At 39.3% G+C, this 13,544-nt stretch overlaps 2 protein-coding genes across 5 annotated transcripts in view; one reads left to right on the top strand and one right to left on the bottom strand.

The window, feature by feature from the left end:
• The window catches only part of ENO4 (enolase 4), a 32,478-nt gene extending 27,873 nt beyond the window's left edge, over nt 1-4,605 (top strand). For both annotated transcript variants that reach the window (XM_007478933.2, XM_016428609.2), the window contains exon 14: nt 4,305-4,605. In XM_007478933.2, the coding sequence (XP_007478995.1) occupies nt 4,305-4,450 (146 nt within the window). In that variant the 3' untranslated portion in view covers nt 4,451-4,605. The remainder of the gene's footprint in view (nt 1-4,304) is intronic.
• Nucleotides 4,606-8,061: 3,456 nt separating this feature from the next.
• The window catches only part of SHTN1 (shootin 1), a 116,805-nt gene continuing 111,322 nt past the window's right edge, over nt 8,062-13,544 (bottom strand). For 2 of the 3 annotated variants that reach the window (XM_007478928.3, XM_007478932.3), the window contains one exon: nt 8,062-9,900. In XM_007478928.3, coding sequence (XP_007478990.1) covers nt 9,678-9,900 — 223 coding nt within the window. In that variant the 3' untranslated portion in view covers nt 8,062-9,677. The other variant, XM_007478930.3, reaches the window with a different exon arrangement.

The following is a 13,544-nucleotide window of genomic DNA, read 5'->3' as shown; positions in this document are numbered from 1 at the left end:
TCACTCCTCCCTTTTGTTCCCAGCCACATTACATTGAAAGGTTTGCCCACATCAGGCAGAAGTTCTAGGCAGGTGTGCCGCTGGCAGTTCTTGGGGAAGCCCATTTCATTGTATTAACATGCCTATTTGTTTAATTTCAGTGTTTCGGCTGGAAAAGACTAAAGATTCTATTGAATCTTCTTTAGGAAGACACATTTTTTGCATATCTCTGTAGCAGAAAGTACTGGCCACAGTAATGATGATAATAGTTGCTCACATATTTATATAACGAATGCGACTTTATGTACCATATTGATCAGATTATAGGCCATATTTCTCCTTTCCTCCATCTGGCTTGTAAACAAACACCCCCCCCCAAAAAAAAAAACCACCTCAAAAGCTTATTGCACCCTACAACCTCATCCTTTATATCACGCAGAGAGATTAAGCTACACCAATCTTCCAGCATGTGATAACAACCACTCCTCTCTCTTGGAAACTCACTTTGGATTATAAGATTTTAGAGCTGAAAGAGACCTTAGAGATCATCTAGTTGATGGATTATTAATCCAGGGTCTGTGAACTTTCATAGCTATATTAGGATGCCACGAGTTTCCTTTCCAATTGTATGTATTTTTTGGCGTATTTTTATGTATTTCTCATTCATTGCATTAAAAAACCTGATTCTGATTAGGCTTTCCCAGACTACTACCAGGGTCCATGACTCAAAAGCAGTTTAGAACCCTTGTCTTAGAGGTTATCTAGTCCCATTCTTCCATTTTTTCCCCTGAGGAAAAGGTGAAGACCCAGAAATGACTTGCCTAACCTCAGGCCCTGAAAGAACCAGAATTTAAGTTAAGGTGACTTGGCCTCCATCTTGAAGAAACTGAAGCAAAGAAATTGTGGCTTGCATAAGGTAGAAAAGTAGGTCTTCTGATCCTAAATTTAGCATCTTTTCTATCATACAAATGTTATCCATTCCCCTCACTTTTCAGAGGTGGAAACTGAGGTCAAGAGAAGCTAAGTGATTTAGCCCAAGATTTTAGAGCCTGAGCCAACAAACCCCAAAACAGTGTTTTAAGGTAAAGAAGGTGGATTCATTGTCCTTAAGAATTCTAGCTTGCTTCTCTGCTTTTTTGGGTAATAATAACCCATTACACCTCATCCACTCTCCTTCCTTCCTACCCATCTCCATCTCTGGGTCTGGAGAGTACTATTAGACTTGATATTGAGAGAGGATCTGATTACCATATTATTGTTGCTTAATCATTCAGTTGTGCCTGACCTTCTGCAACCCTATTTGGGGTTTTCTTGGCAAAGATACTGGAGTGGTCTGCCATTTCCTTCTGTTCATTTGACAAATGAAAAACAGAAGCAAAAAGAGTTAAGTGACTTGCTCAGGGCCACCCGACTCAGAAGTATCTGAGGCCAGATTTGAACTCAGGAAGATATTTTCCTATCTTCAGGCCTAGCCCTCTATCCACTGTACCACCTAGCTGCTTCAGGATCCCTCCCAATCTCCTTCAGTTTTGTAGCCCTGGGACATGCTGCTTTGCTATTACCTGCAGAGGCTTCTAGAACTCACCATAATGAGAATAGAAGAGAAAGCAAAGGACGTGGGGACAGGATAGTAGGGATATATTGATTTCCAGGCTTTAAAACTTATTGAGGCATTACCTACCAGTAATTAGTTCTGTGCCCTAGGACAAGTTGCTTCATCTCTGTAGCCTTCCGTTTTCTAATCTAAATGAGAGTTAGATTAGAAAAAAATCACTGAAATGCCTTCTAGTTTGAATAATCTATAATTCACCTAAAAGGGGCTATTTTTGGAAAGGAATTAGAGAAAGCAATGAGAAGAGAAAAGGCAAGTCACTCAACTAAGGATTAGCTGCCTCCTTAGGTAGGGAGGTGGGGGAAGAGGAGAATATAGACACACATATATACATTTTTTTTTCACTCTAAATTTCCTCATTTTCAAAAGTCCCTTTTAATTTTTTAGTGATTTTTTAAATTGAGAAACTAACATTTACTTTTAGGTAAAAAAACCTCAAGATTTGGCATAATTATTTTTCATATGTAATAATTATATCTATCTATCTATCTATCTATCTATCTATCTATCTATCTATCTATCTATCTATCTATCTATCTATCGAGATAAATTTACCTTTCTGAAACCCCATCCTAGGGAGTAGCCTCTATTCAAATGATACATCATCTCATTTGATTCTCACACAAGACTGTGGGATAGGTAGTGTAAATATGATTATTCATAGCTTTATCAGAGTTGAGACTCAGCAATGTAGTGAGTGATTTGCTCCCAAGAACACTAAGCCAATAATTGACAGGGCTTGAATCTGAACTCATGACTCCTGCTGTAAAATTCCCATTTTATGTAATGTTTCCTCTTCAAGGTATCAGCATTTTTCTTTTACTGGTGATAATTAAACTACACATGCAGCACACAGAAACATCAGTAGAAACCCACTGAAAGTATAATACATTTTGTCATGCTTAACAATAATTTGACCATGAAACATCCCATGTCACACAAAATCAATCAGGACCAGATTGGGGAAATGGTTAATCATTGATTTTTTTTAAAAAATCATTGAATTTTGAGCATAAGTAACCTCAGAGAGAGCTAAAGTGACTTGCCCAGAATTATACAGGGTTATTGGATGAATCTGTTATGGAACCTAAGCCTCCCCCATCTCACAAGTCAGTGGGCTGGCCAAGATGCTAAAAATCTGGTGCTACCCTACTTTCCCACCTTATTCTCGTGCTTCTTTCTGCTTTTTACACCTTTACTGCAATCAAACTGAACTTAGTCGTCTTATTACACAATTTTCTTTCTTTTCTGCCTTTGCTATTTCTTATTCCTAGAATGTTTTCAATCTTCCTCTGCCAATCCATTAAAGCCATACTCAATACCAGTTCCTCTAAGAATTCTTCCCAGAGCCACACAATGACTTTTTCCTTCTAGAACCTTATATAGCATTTTCTTTGAATCTTTATTGATTTATCAAGTATTATAGTTTTTTGAGCATGTTATCTCTTGCTACTGTACTAGAAACTCCTTTAAGGCAAGAAACCTGTCTTTTTAAACTTTATATCTTTCCTAGCATAGTTCTCATAGCACATATCAGTAATTGGTGGTTGAAATCTATAATAAGCAACAATTTCTTCAAAGAGGCAAATTTCCACTTTTCACAGAAAGTGTTTCTGTATTCTTCGCCTCTTTTCATTTCTTACCTGATCACATAGAGGCAGCTTCTACAGCATATATAGGCACAATGAAAAGGGCTTTGGAGTCAGATGACCTGGGTTCAAATTTTGCTTTTCATGCTTAGTTCCTGAGTGACCTTGAGCAAGCCTGGTTTTTTCATCTATAAAGAGTTGAACTAGATGGTCTTTGGGGTCCCTTTCAGCTTTAAATCTAAGAGTTTTGAGGGCTGAGGCTGATCTTTATTGTGATCAGGATATGTCCTTTAATCTCTCTGAATGTATCCTCATTTATAAAATGGGTATAATCATACTTGCCTATTTTTTTCAAATTTTTGATGTCATTTTTAGAAATATATGTTCTTATTGAAACATTTTAAAAGCTGTTAGTCCAATGCACTGGGAGAGCATCCATGTGAATGGCTTCATAGGACCTCACTATTAACAAGGGCACCACGTTGTTTCCTTGGCATTAAGAAATAGATTAGTTAGTAGCCTAGCTGGCCTTCCCATGATACTGGCCAGAGAAAGAGACCCACAGAATGTTGAAAAGAAAAAGTAAAGGCATCCATGATTTTGTACTTCCCCAAACTACCCAGACTATTACTAAGGAGGAAATCCCAATTAAAAAAACAAACATATCCCTTACCCAATTGTTCATGCCTTCCCCACCCCATCCAGACTATGTTTGGGATCAGAAAAGTTTGCAAATAGATTTAGTACTAGTTTCAGAGTAGCCAATATTTTGCATCCCCCTTCAAAACTACTTTTTCCTCCTGGTTGATTCTTTGTCCCCTGTTGCTGTCTTTCCTTCTCAGGCTTGGCAAATAATCCACAAGTAATGTCCAGCTGTGCAGCAGATAATCTACCCTGCTGAATTAGGGTGTATTGTAAAGTGAATAGGGTGCCTGCACAGTTAATGTGTGACTAAAGAAAACGCAGCCTTAAGTGGGTCTGAAATCCTTCAGGATTGGGGTCCCAAGACTATTAAGTGATGTTTTAACTTGTCACATGCATACAGATTTAAGAAGTGGCAAATGAGCCTTTTTAACGGTAGTAGCATTTGAATTAGGCATCACTCAATGATTTTACTTTTTTAGTCCCGAGTGTAGGGCAAACATTTATTGACTTCGAAGAAGAAGCCCTAAAAGCGGCAGAAGCACCTGGGGCTACTTTGTCTTCTACGGATGCTGAGATCCCACATGGCACGCCTCCTTTCTCCGTGACCTCTGAAACAATGAAATAATGTGGACCTTCTATGATTAATGGCAGTGTTCCAGTACAAATCCGGATTACTCGTGTTAGGAGGATTGACAAAACCTTGTATAAATGATTGGTTTTTGTACTGAACTTCACTTGTCTATTTTCACTATGCAGTAAAATACTTCTATTTGCCAAAAATTCTCACTACCAACTTTTTTTTTCCATACTCGCCATATTGCAGAAGGGATGACTCACCCCGAGCCATATTCCAATCCTGTTGTTTTCTGTTCAGTAGTTAACACTATGGGAATCCATTTGTAGGCTGAAATAGCCCATTTCTTTTTGCTTTTGTGTGTGTGTGGGTGTGTGTGCACCAAGCATAACCATAATCACAAAACTATCCGGTATGTTGCTAATTTACTTTTGGGGGGTTGCTGTTGAATTTGCTTTTTTTTTAAATCAAAAATTTTCTGAGAATAAACACCAGTTTTCTAGGAATGATTCATGCCAATCATTTATGCTGTTAACATTTCATATAGATTGGAAAGCAACTGATTTGAAAAAGATGAAAACAAGATGCCAGTTTCTTTGCCTCCTCAGCAGGTGCCTACATGCAGCATCTAGAATGGCATGAAGCCCCTTCCAATTCTTCAGCCCATGCCAGAAATGACCTTTCCTTCCGATGACTATGCATACTAGCACCCAGCCCACAGCAGCATTCCTGTACCACACATATTGCTTATTTAGATCCCTCTTGCTAGATTGTAAGCTACACGAGGGAATGGAGCATGATTATTTGTAGTCTTTGTATTTCTCAGCACAGTGCTTGGCACTTCAACAGTTGCTGAATGAATCAATAGATGGGCCAGGAAAATGTTTACACAGACACATTTGTAGATAGATATGGTCAAACTGCCTTATGGGATTTGGGCATCATGATGATAAGTTATTGATTTTCTATTTGGCAATAAATAATTTTTTTAAGTTGAAAACCTTGAACAAATCATGTTAGTTGGGTTTACATTTCTGATACATACCAGAAACGCTGGCCACACGTGCCGAGGATCTGGCCAAGATGAACGGACTTGAAATCCTCATAATAGATGAGGGCGTCCTCTTAAGAGTTGTGATTTGGAATTGGCTCAGGGATGGTCTTTCTCAGAATTGAGCACTCTGTAGGTTGGGACAACTAAATCATAGTTTGTGGCTGCCACTATCTCTGCTGACATTCATCCACAATCAACGAGATAGGGAACAGGCTTGCTGTATTTTCCTCAAGCCAAAAAAAAAAAAATCATCTGGCTAGAAGGAAGAATATGATTGGGAGTTTTGGGAGGCATAACATTGGTCCACACCTCAAAAGACGGAAAGCTGTTACACCGTAGAACTGGTCATCAGACCAGGATCTTACATTAAGAGCTTAATTATAATGAGCTCAGATGTGGATCCCCAATGACTAAAATGCAACCAACTGGCATGAAAGGATTCACCTGAAATGATGAATCTAATGAGTCATGAGGTCCATCAAAAAAGTCACTGGCTTCCAGAAAGTTGGGGTACTTTCTAAGACAGTCCCCACTTCTGAATGGTCCTCACTGATGTGCATATATAAACATGATTGATCCTGAGTGGGTTTTTTACCTTTTCTTAAGTTGATGGCTATTATACCTCAGAGATTATCAAAGAGACATTTTAGAGATTAAGAGAAAGGGGGGAAAAAACCCCAAACCTAAGCAAACTTGCTATTTTTAAAAAATTGGCCCTGGAGAAATATTAGTTCTTGAGAAAAACTAAAGCAATCCCTTCTCTAATGTATGTTACTTATGCCAGCATTAATTATGATTAGCTACTATATGTTAAAGTCTGTCAGTGAAGCAAACACTACTTAAGTCCTCTAGATTTACAAAATGAATCAGTGTAATTTGAACGAGGCTTTGTGAAATAACTTTGAAAAATTTACTGTTGCCTGATGCATTTTTAAAAGGTCCCCAATTTTAGATATTTGACTAATGCCATATTTACTTTAATAATATCCTACCCACTTTTGCTTCTAAAAAGGAAATTAATAATGGAGGAAGGAATTATTTGGTGAGCAGCTACAACAAAAACTGCCATTTAACTTCCACCTGAGATTGTTATCATTAAGGGTGGCAGAAATTCCTTAGCTAATGAGAATTTCAAAAGGCATGAGATGGGGGTGGAGGGCTTATAAATGCAATAGGGTTATAATCTGAAATTGCTTTGAATGTGACAATATGGGCTACTTAAAGCCCTAATAATAAACCAAGATTTGTATTAGAAGGGGGAAAATTTTCTCCTGGCTAGAAACAAGAACACCAAAAAATAACTCCCGTAGGCCTCATTCTGGTTCAAAAGAACACAGGCAAACAATTCTAAATTTATCATGCTTTGACTCTAAACTGCATCAAGAGAGCCAACAAAAGAGTGGCTCAGCGTTGTAAAAAAGCATTAATGTTCATTCTGAAAGCTGGGAAAGAGATCTAACTTTCCTAAACACGTGTAAGGGCAAATAACTCCCTGTATGACATCAATGGTTAAAAATGTCCAGATTTTTTAAGGTGAAATGCTAATCACTCCTTGAGGTTGTAAGCACTGAGCTTTGTGGACCTTCAGAAGTTCAAGTCTGCTTCTGGGGACAACAGATGCCCACCACAGAAGACACGCTGAAAGAAGCTTCTCAAAATCTGGATAAAGGGGAAACTTGTTAAGAATGTGAACGTGGAAACAAGAATGAGAAAATAAAATTAAAAAACCCTATCATGATGGTGAAGGAAAGTGTTTTTAAAAGGGCATAAACTTTTAGCTACCACTAATTAAATTAGTTACTAAACTTTAAAACCAACGCACTTGCTAAAGTTGCTAAACAAAATATAGGAAGGTCCTAATGACAAGATCGTTTTGATGAATTTCATTCAGTGTTTTATATTGTGCAATTAGAAATTTCTTACCATTTTTCTTCTTAGGAAATGCCACTGAACGTGTGAAAGTTCTGTTACCTTAGGGAACACCATTTCAGAATAAAGTCTTTTATGTCTTTTTTTTTAACTGAGAATTTTGTTTTTTTTTCTAAGTTGAATGGCTGGAAGTTGGAAGTTTTTCTTCACAAAATTACAAATATGCCAGCTGGGGGAGGGATGCATGCCTGATAGGGGTCTGAGCTGCAATCTAGGGATAAAGTGAAGTCTGGCATCAATATGGTAAGCGAGCCCCTGAGGAGGGGGAGGCCACGAGGCTTTCAGGTCTCCCCCAGAGCGGGTCAAAGTTTCCATGCCAACCTGCAGTGAGACTGGGTCTGAGGCCAGTGAACTCCTCGCTGGTGCAAGAAGAACTCGGTCACAAAGCAAAAACCAAACATAACCTGCATCCCATGCCAAAGGCCATTATAACCAACCCCACGGAAACAGGATGAAACCGTGCTCTGGTCCAGCTCAGCCATTCCCCTTTGGGGCAAGTTGAAGGTGGCTCCTGAAGTCGTCAGTCGTCTGGTTTCCATCACGTTGCTTGCTGTATCCTGAGTTTCTCTCTAATGCATGTTAGCTGGGTATATCTTAACAACTGTTTAAAAACGTACCGGATTTCATCCTCTAAAATGCCTCGCACTACCATTTTCAAAATGCAAATAACAAAATGGTAAACTGTTGATACTTTTTAATAAGTTGAGATGAGGTGCCATATAGCTTGTCAGAGCAGAGCAGAAAAAGGTTAGGGAAGTACAGATTCAGAATCTTTTTAAAACAGTTGGTAGTCCCCATGGGGTGAGTCACAGGTGTAAAGTGTCACCTTTTTAATTCTCTGTAAGGAAACATACCTAAGTTTAAAATTTATTACTAGAAAAACATGGAAATGTACATGTACAATCAGATCACAGAAAGACAACTCTCCTCAAGTTTAGGAAATTGTCTATCCAGCTCAGCCAATCCCTGCTTATTAGTAGCACACGTGCAAAAGTAAAATAAAATACAACTACTGCAATTAGTACTTATCATTTTCTTTTGCCCTTAGGTGAGAGGAACACCTGACAGCTGCATGCAGAGCAAAACTAACCAAACCAAACCATTCGTTTGCTGGAAGAGTTAAATTACCATTACTGAATCATTGTCATAAAAAAACCTTACAGTGCATTCAAAGACATTACCACTTATTTTAAATAAACACCAATTTTGAAACAATCACGTTTGAAAAGCTGCACAAGTTAAAAAAAAATCCCTGATTACATTTCTGTTTGTTCACTGCTGCGGCCTGAAATATTGTATTTTTAGAGAATACCTACCACTTAAGTTCCTTAAAAAAAAAACTCCTGTGTAATATAGACTAGCAGTGAGGCAGGAAAATTATGTACCTGTCACTCAGTTTCACTGTAAATAAGAGCTGTGATAAAGTATGGTACTTCCGTTACATCAGTACATGATCATACACATATCACCACGGTATATGGCTTAGAATGTCCACACCGCATGGAACTCCAAGGTTTGGATCCTGCCCGGCTCCAGCCATCATGCCCCATGCGAGAGTGTATTCCCACGGAAGAACTTCTCACGGGAAATCTTAGCATGTTTCAAGTGCTGGAATTTTCTGTTCTCACACTCTAACCATAACTCTGTTGGGGTTCATTTTGGCTGAGGGAGCATCAGTTAGATGTCAGGAGGTCAAGATGGAAATTCTGCTCCAGCAAAGCTCAAAAGTGAGCTTGTGTCCGTCGTGATTTCATCGCTGCTGTTACGTCATTCCCCCGGAAGACGGTTAGGTACGAACAGAAAGAGACGTCTTTGGGGCTTGTCAAGTTGCCCCAAACTGCTAGACGTCAGGGCTGTGTTGGAGTACAGTATGGACATAAATATAAAACATTTACAATGCGTGATATATCAAAAGTTAATTCATGTGGGCAATCTATTCAGTAAGTGCCATCATTTTCTTTCTTACTAGATAGGATGCATGGTTAGCACATCATTTAAAAATGGATTTTTTTTTAACCCTTGGAAAGAAATGACAATGAACAAAAAAAACAGCTAGGAAAAACCTTATCCCTATGAAACACAGAAAGACCAAAACCCAAACTGACTTGAAATCTGTGTTGCTCTAGAACTTACTAATGTGTATAGCTAAACTACATACAATGGGGCGTTAGGATAGAATCTAAATTCTTGGATACATGTATAAGTACAGGATTCTTTGCCCTTGACAATACACCCAATTTCATCATGTGCTTATTGAAAAGGACTTCCAAAAATGGCAGCCTTTTGGCTCATAAATTAGCAGTTGGAACTGTCTGTCTCTTTGATTTTCTCAACTCTGTCTTCTTTGCATTCTTGCTTGTTTCCATCTTCATCCTCCTTGGGTTGACTTGACTCGTTTTCAGCCACCTGGTCTTTGGTTTGGGGTTTGCTTGTGGAAATGGGATCTAAAAATACAACTGGACCGGCCTGTTTTTCATTGCCCATATCTCTTCTCGCACCTCCAATGTTACTGGGTGGTCTGTGGAAGGAAGAGTTAAAGACAAAACGAGAGAAAACAGAAAAAAAAGCAGAGAGAGAAAATATTTGTCTTTGATATTCCACGACTCACTATAACTAGTTAACTTTCTGGTTTTCACTAGCATGCACGGAGAGAGCTTTGTATTCGGAGAGGCCGGACATTTAACAATATCGGGCTAGATAGTAGGTGTACCCGGAGAAGAGATCGAAGGGCAGTGACTGAAGGGGGAGAAGAGGAGGGGCAAGTAGAGGAACTACCAAAGTGGTGAAAAAGCAAGCTGTACCTACCTTCTTCCGTTACATGCTCTTCTCGGGAAGTATAAAGCCCATGGCTACATTGTGCGTCCTGCCACACACACTGGCTGCTCCTGGCAGCTCTCTGTTACTACCTCACACAGCTGGAAGGAATGCCCTATTCTGGGACTTTCTAGTCTTTTCTCTGAGAATTCTGTCCCAGCTGAGGATCTAGTCCTGGGACAGCTGGAGGATCAGAAGGAATACTGCATGGACCACTGCTAAGCCAGATGCCTGCCCCAATACAGCGAGATCCCCGCAGAACAATGATCTTGAAGGAAATTTGACACCGATTGCTGGCATTACCAAGTAAAAGAATTTGGTTAGAACTGCTGTAGAGTAGGGAAAGGGGCCAAAACAAAAAACCAAAACAAACAACAAGAACAAGTTCAGTTAGGAGAGCCTACACAAGAAATCTCCAAAGATCTCAACCATTAAGACTTTTGCTAATATTATTTTCATGACTCTGAGGCTAAGGATCTTTTGCAAAACCAAGAGACTCAGGGCGCTTTCTGAATGTCCTTAAATAGTGTCCTGTCTATCTGAAGTTGTTCCACAGGTATTTCCTCTGCCCTTTCTTTTTTCTCTCCTGAAGTGGCTTCTCAAGTTCTTATTTTCCAATCTGAGTGGTACTGTAGGTCTTTGCATGAACAGATTGTGCAGATTCCCTTACTGAACAGAACTCCCCTGTCTATTTTAAGTGTTCAATCTTGGCTCCAAAGTGTATGGGAACTAAAGTTTAACGTTTACACTTCTCTGGCAGTTCAGAAAAATACTGAAGTTACCACTTCATTAACAAATTAACTCATTAAAGCAGAAAGCTGCCAAATGCATCCATCTTTGAGTCATTGGGATAAACTCTCCTCCCATTTAATATAATTTGCTTTTTAAAATTTGTTCCTCTTATTATTTTCACATTATGGATTACAGAGTTGATTTGGGGGTGTGTTTGGTGGTGCTACCCTGTGCATGAAATTTGCTACTTACAGCTTTGGAACTTAGGAACTTCTCTTTGTTCAAAATGCATTTCCTAGTTGTTGGGATCACCACCATCATTCAATTCAATGCTAACATTTATTGAGTCTCAATGCTAAGTACATACCAAAGGAGTCATTGGACAGTCTATTTCCCTGCCAGGGAAATCACGTGCCAAAAACTTACTGTTGATGTTTTTACATTTCATTTATGACTAGAATGTAGAATTCCTTTGGCTTGTCGGTATCCTTAATTTCTTGCATCATTCTTACCAGAAATAGTGTTTGGGGGGGGAGGGGGAGGCTTCTATTAATAAGTGACTTGGTCTCTTAGGAATGGAAAGGGATGAACTTTAGAGGATTCCATTTAGATGGTCAAATAGAAGTTTTGTTAGGAGGAGCCCTAGAGACCTTTTAAAAAAACTGATTTCTTTTCCTTCATCAGGAAATTAATTATGCTGTTTAAGTTGTAATGAGGTCATTTTATTAAAAAAAAAAACTCAAACCATTAGATTGGTTTGTCATTCTTTGCCAGAATTACTCACAAATATTAGAGAATGACCTAGGGATATCAGTTTGGCTTATGGCTACAATCTAGGGATGAAATTTAATCCTCATTCAGTCACTAATGAATAATTCATTTCTTTTAACTTGTGGTTGAATCCTACTACTGAAATGGAAATTCAAAAAAATTAGTGAGGGCCAATCTAAAATATCACTCAAAGGAAAAAGAGTGACTGGAAGGGTCTGGGATTAAAGGTTATTGATCTAGCTAGTTAGCTAGATTTAGCTAATATCACAGACTCTTTAGGCTGTCATTTCATTTTTAAAATGTGGGATGGGGAGGATGGACTAGTGATTTCTATGGTCTTCTAGGTTTTCAGTTTTGTGATTTTGGTTCATGATCAATATCAGTAATATTTTGGATTTGTTTCCAAGTCTAAAAGAACCTTTTTTCCCCATTAGGATTCAATTCTACATTTTTTCTCAGAGAATTTTGGAGGTAAACTCAAGATCCAATACAGAATTATAAATATATTTGCTCTCAAAATGGTTAAAGTTTCTATATTTATGGAGTCACTTTGGTTGAATATCTCACCATTACCTAATATTAATTACCTACTACTTTCCACAATCATCCCTATGGATTAGCCAGACTGGAAAACGTGGTGTTTTCCCCAAACACTCTGTTGTTTCCTGCCTTCATATCTTTGCTCACACCTTCCCCTCCACCGGGAATGAATACAACCTATACAATGTTTACCCATCCTTCAGGAAACCATGTCATTTCTCCCACTTAAATTTCCTAGATCACCCCCTCCTATAGCGAACAAGGCAGTTTCTATCTTATTTTACTTTTTGATTACAGTTATCTGCCTTTCTGCCCCTTCAATGAAGCCCCACTCTTGGTGGTATGCGAGTGGCTCACCAGAGTGCAGGATTTGGCATGTTTGACCAAGCGGCCAATAGGCTTTGAGGGCAAGCCCAGCAGGAGACTGTGATCCCAGCTAAAGAAAAGCTAGTCAAGTCTGGAGAAGGTCCTCACCAAAAGACTGGCCAGCCGTGGCTGCAATGCTTTTTGTCCATAACTCACAAGAAACCACGAAAGAAATAGAACCTCTGCTAGTGGCGGGAAACACATCCTGAAGAAGCCATAGGCTCAAATAACCGCCGTCCTCTCCTTCCCCGTCCTGGTCCTGAGGAGGCGCGCTTTATCTCCTCGGCCTCTGCCACCCAACAAGGCGAGCCTTCCTAGAAAGCGAGCCCTCTCTCACACGTGGGACACTGCGGGAGGCTTTCCGTAAGGGCCGGCCCTGCCAGCCTGGCTGAAGGCACACCGCTCGGAGGATGAGCCGCACTCGTATGGAAGCCAATGTGATCCGTAAGAGAGGCCCCGCTTTTCTGTGCTGTAGATGTCCACGCGTATGAAAGCATCCCGACTACCGAACACATCTTAGAAGTGACGCGGACACTCTGAGTTCCCCCAAGTGTTCTCTGGAGCCCACCTCTACGATGGAACGCTTAAGACATCTGGAATTTTCACACTCATTTCCTCTGGTCTCCCCACCCAATTCTTTTATCTTTTTTGCAGTAAATGGTATGAGCTGCAAATTTTCCTAGTCTGCCTATGTGGTGGTTAGAACCCTTCCTCTTTACTCCTGTGCTTATTATTCACACAAGGGAAGTTCTCTTGAGTTTACTGATTTATAAGGATCACTGTCATGATTCTTTTAACAAAAGGGCCCAATCAAGTAAGACCAGGCCCTTAGAGCTGGAGTTAACCTTTTATTTATAACTAATACAATGTCTATGATTATATATTATAACATATATATATTTTATAACTATATACCAAATAATTATAACTAATATAACA

Source organism: Monodelphis domestica, chromosome 1 (assembly GCF_027887165.1).
Source record: "Monodelphis domestica isolate mMonDom1 chromosome 1, mMonDom1.pri, whole genome shotgun sequence".
Taxonomy (NCBI): Eukaryota; Metazoa; Chordata; class Mammalia; order Didelphimorphia; family Didelphidae; genus Monodelphis; species Monodelphis domestica.
The sequence above is the reverse complement of the archived record's forward strand: the minus strand, read 5'-3'. Positions and strand labels throughout refer to the sequence as shown.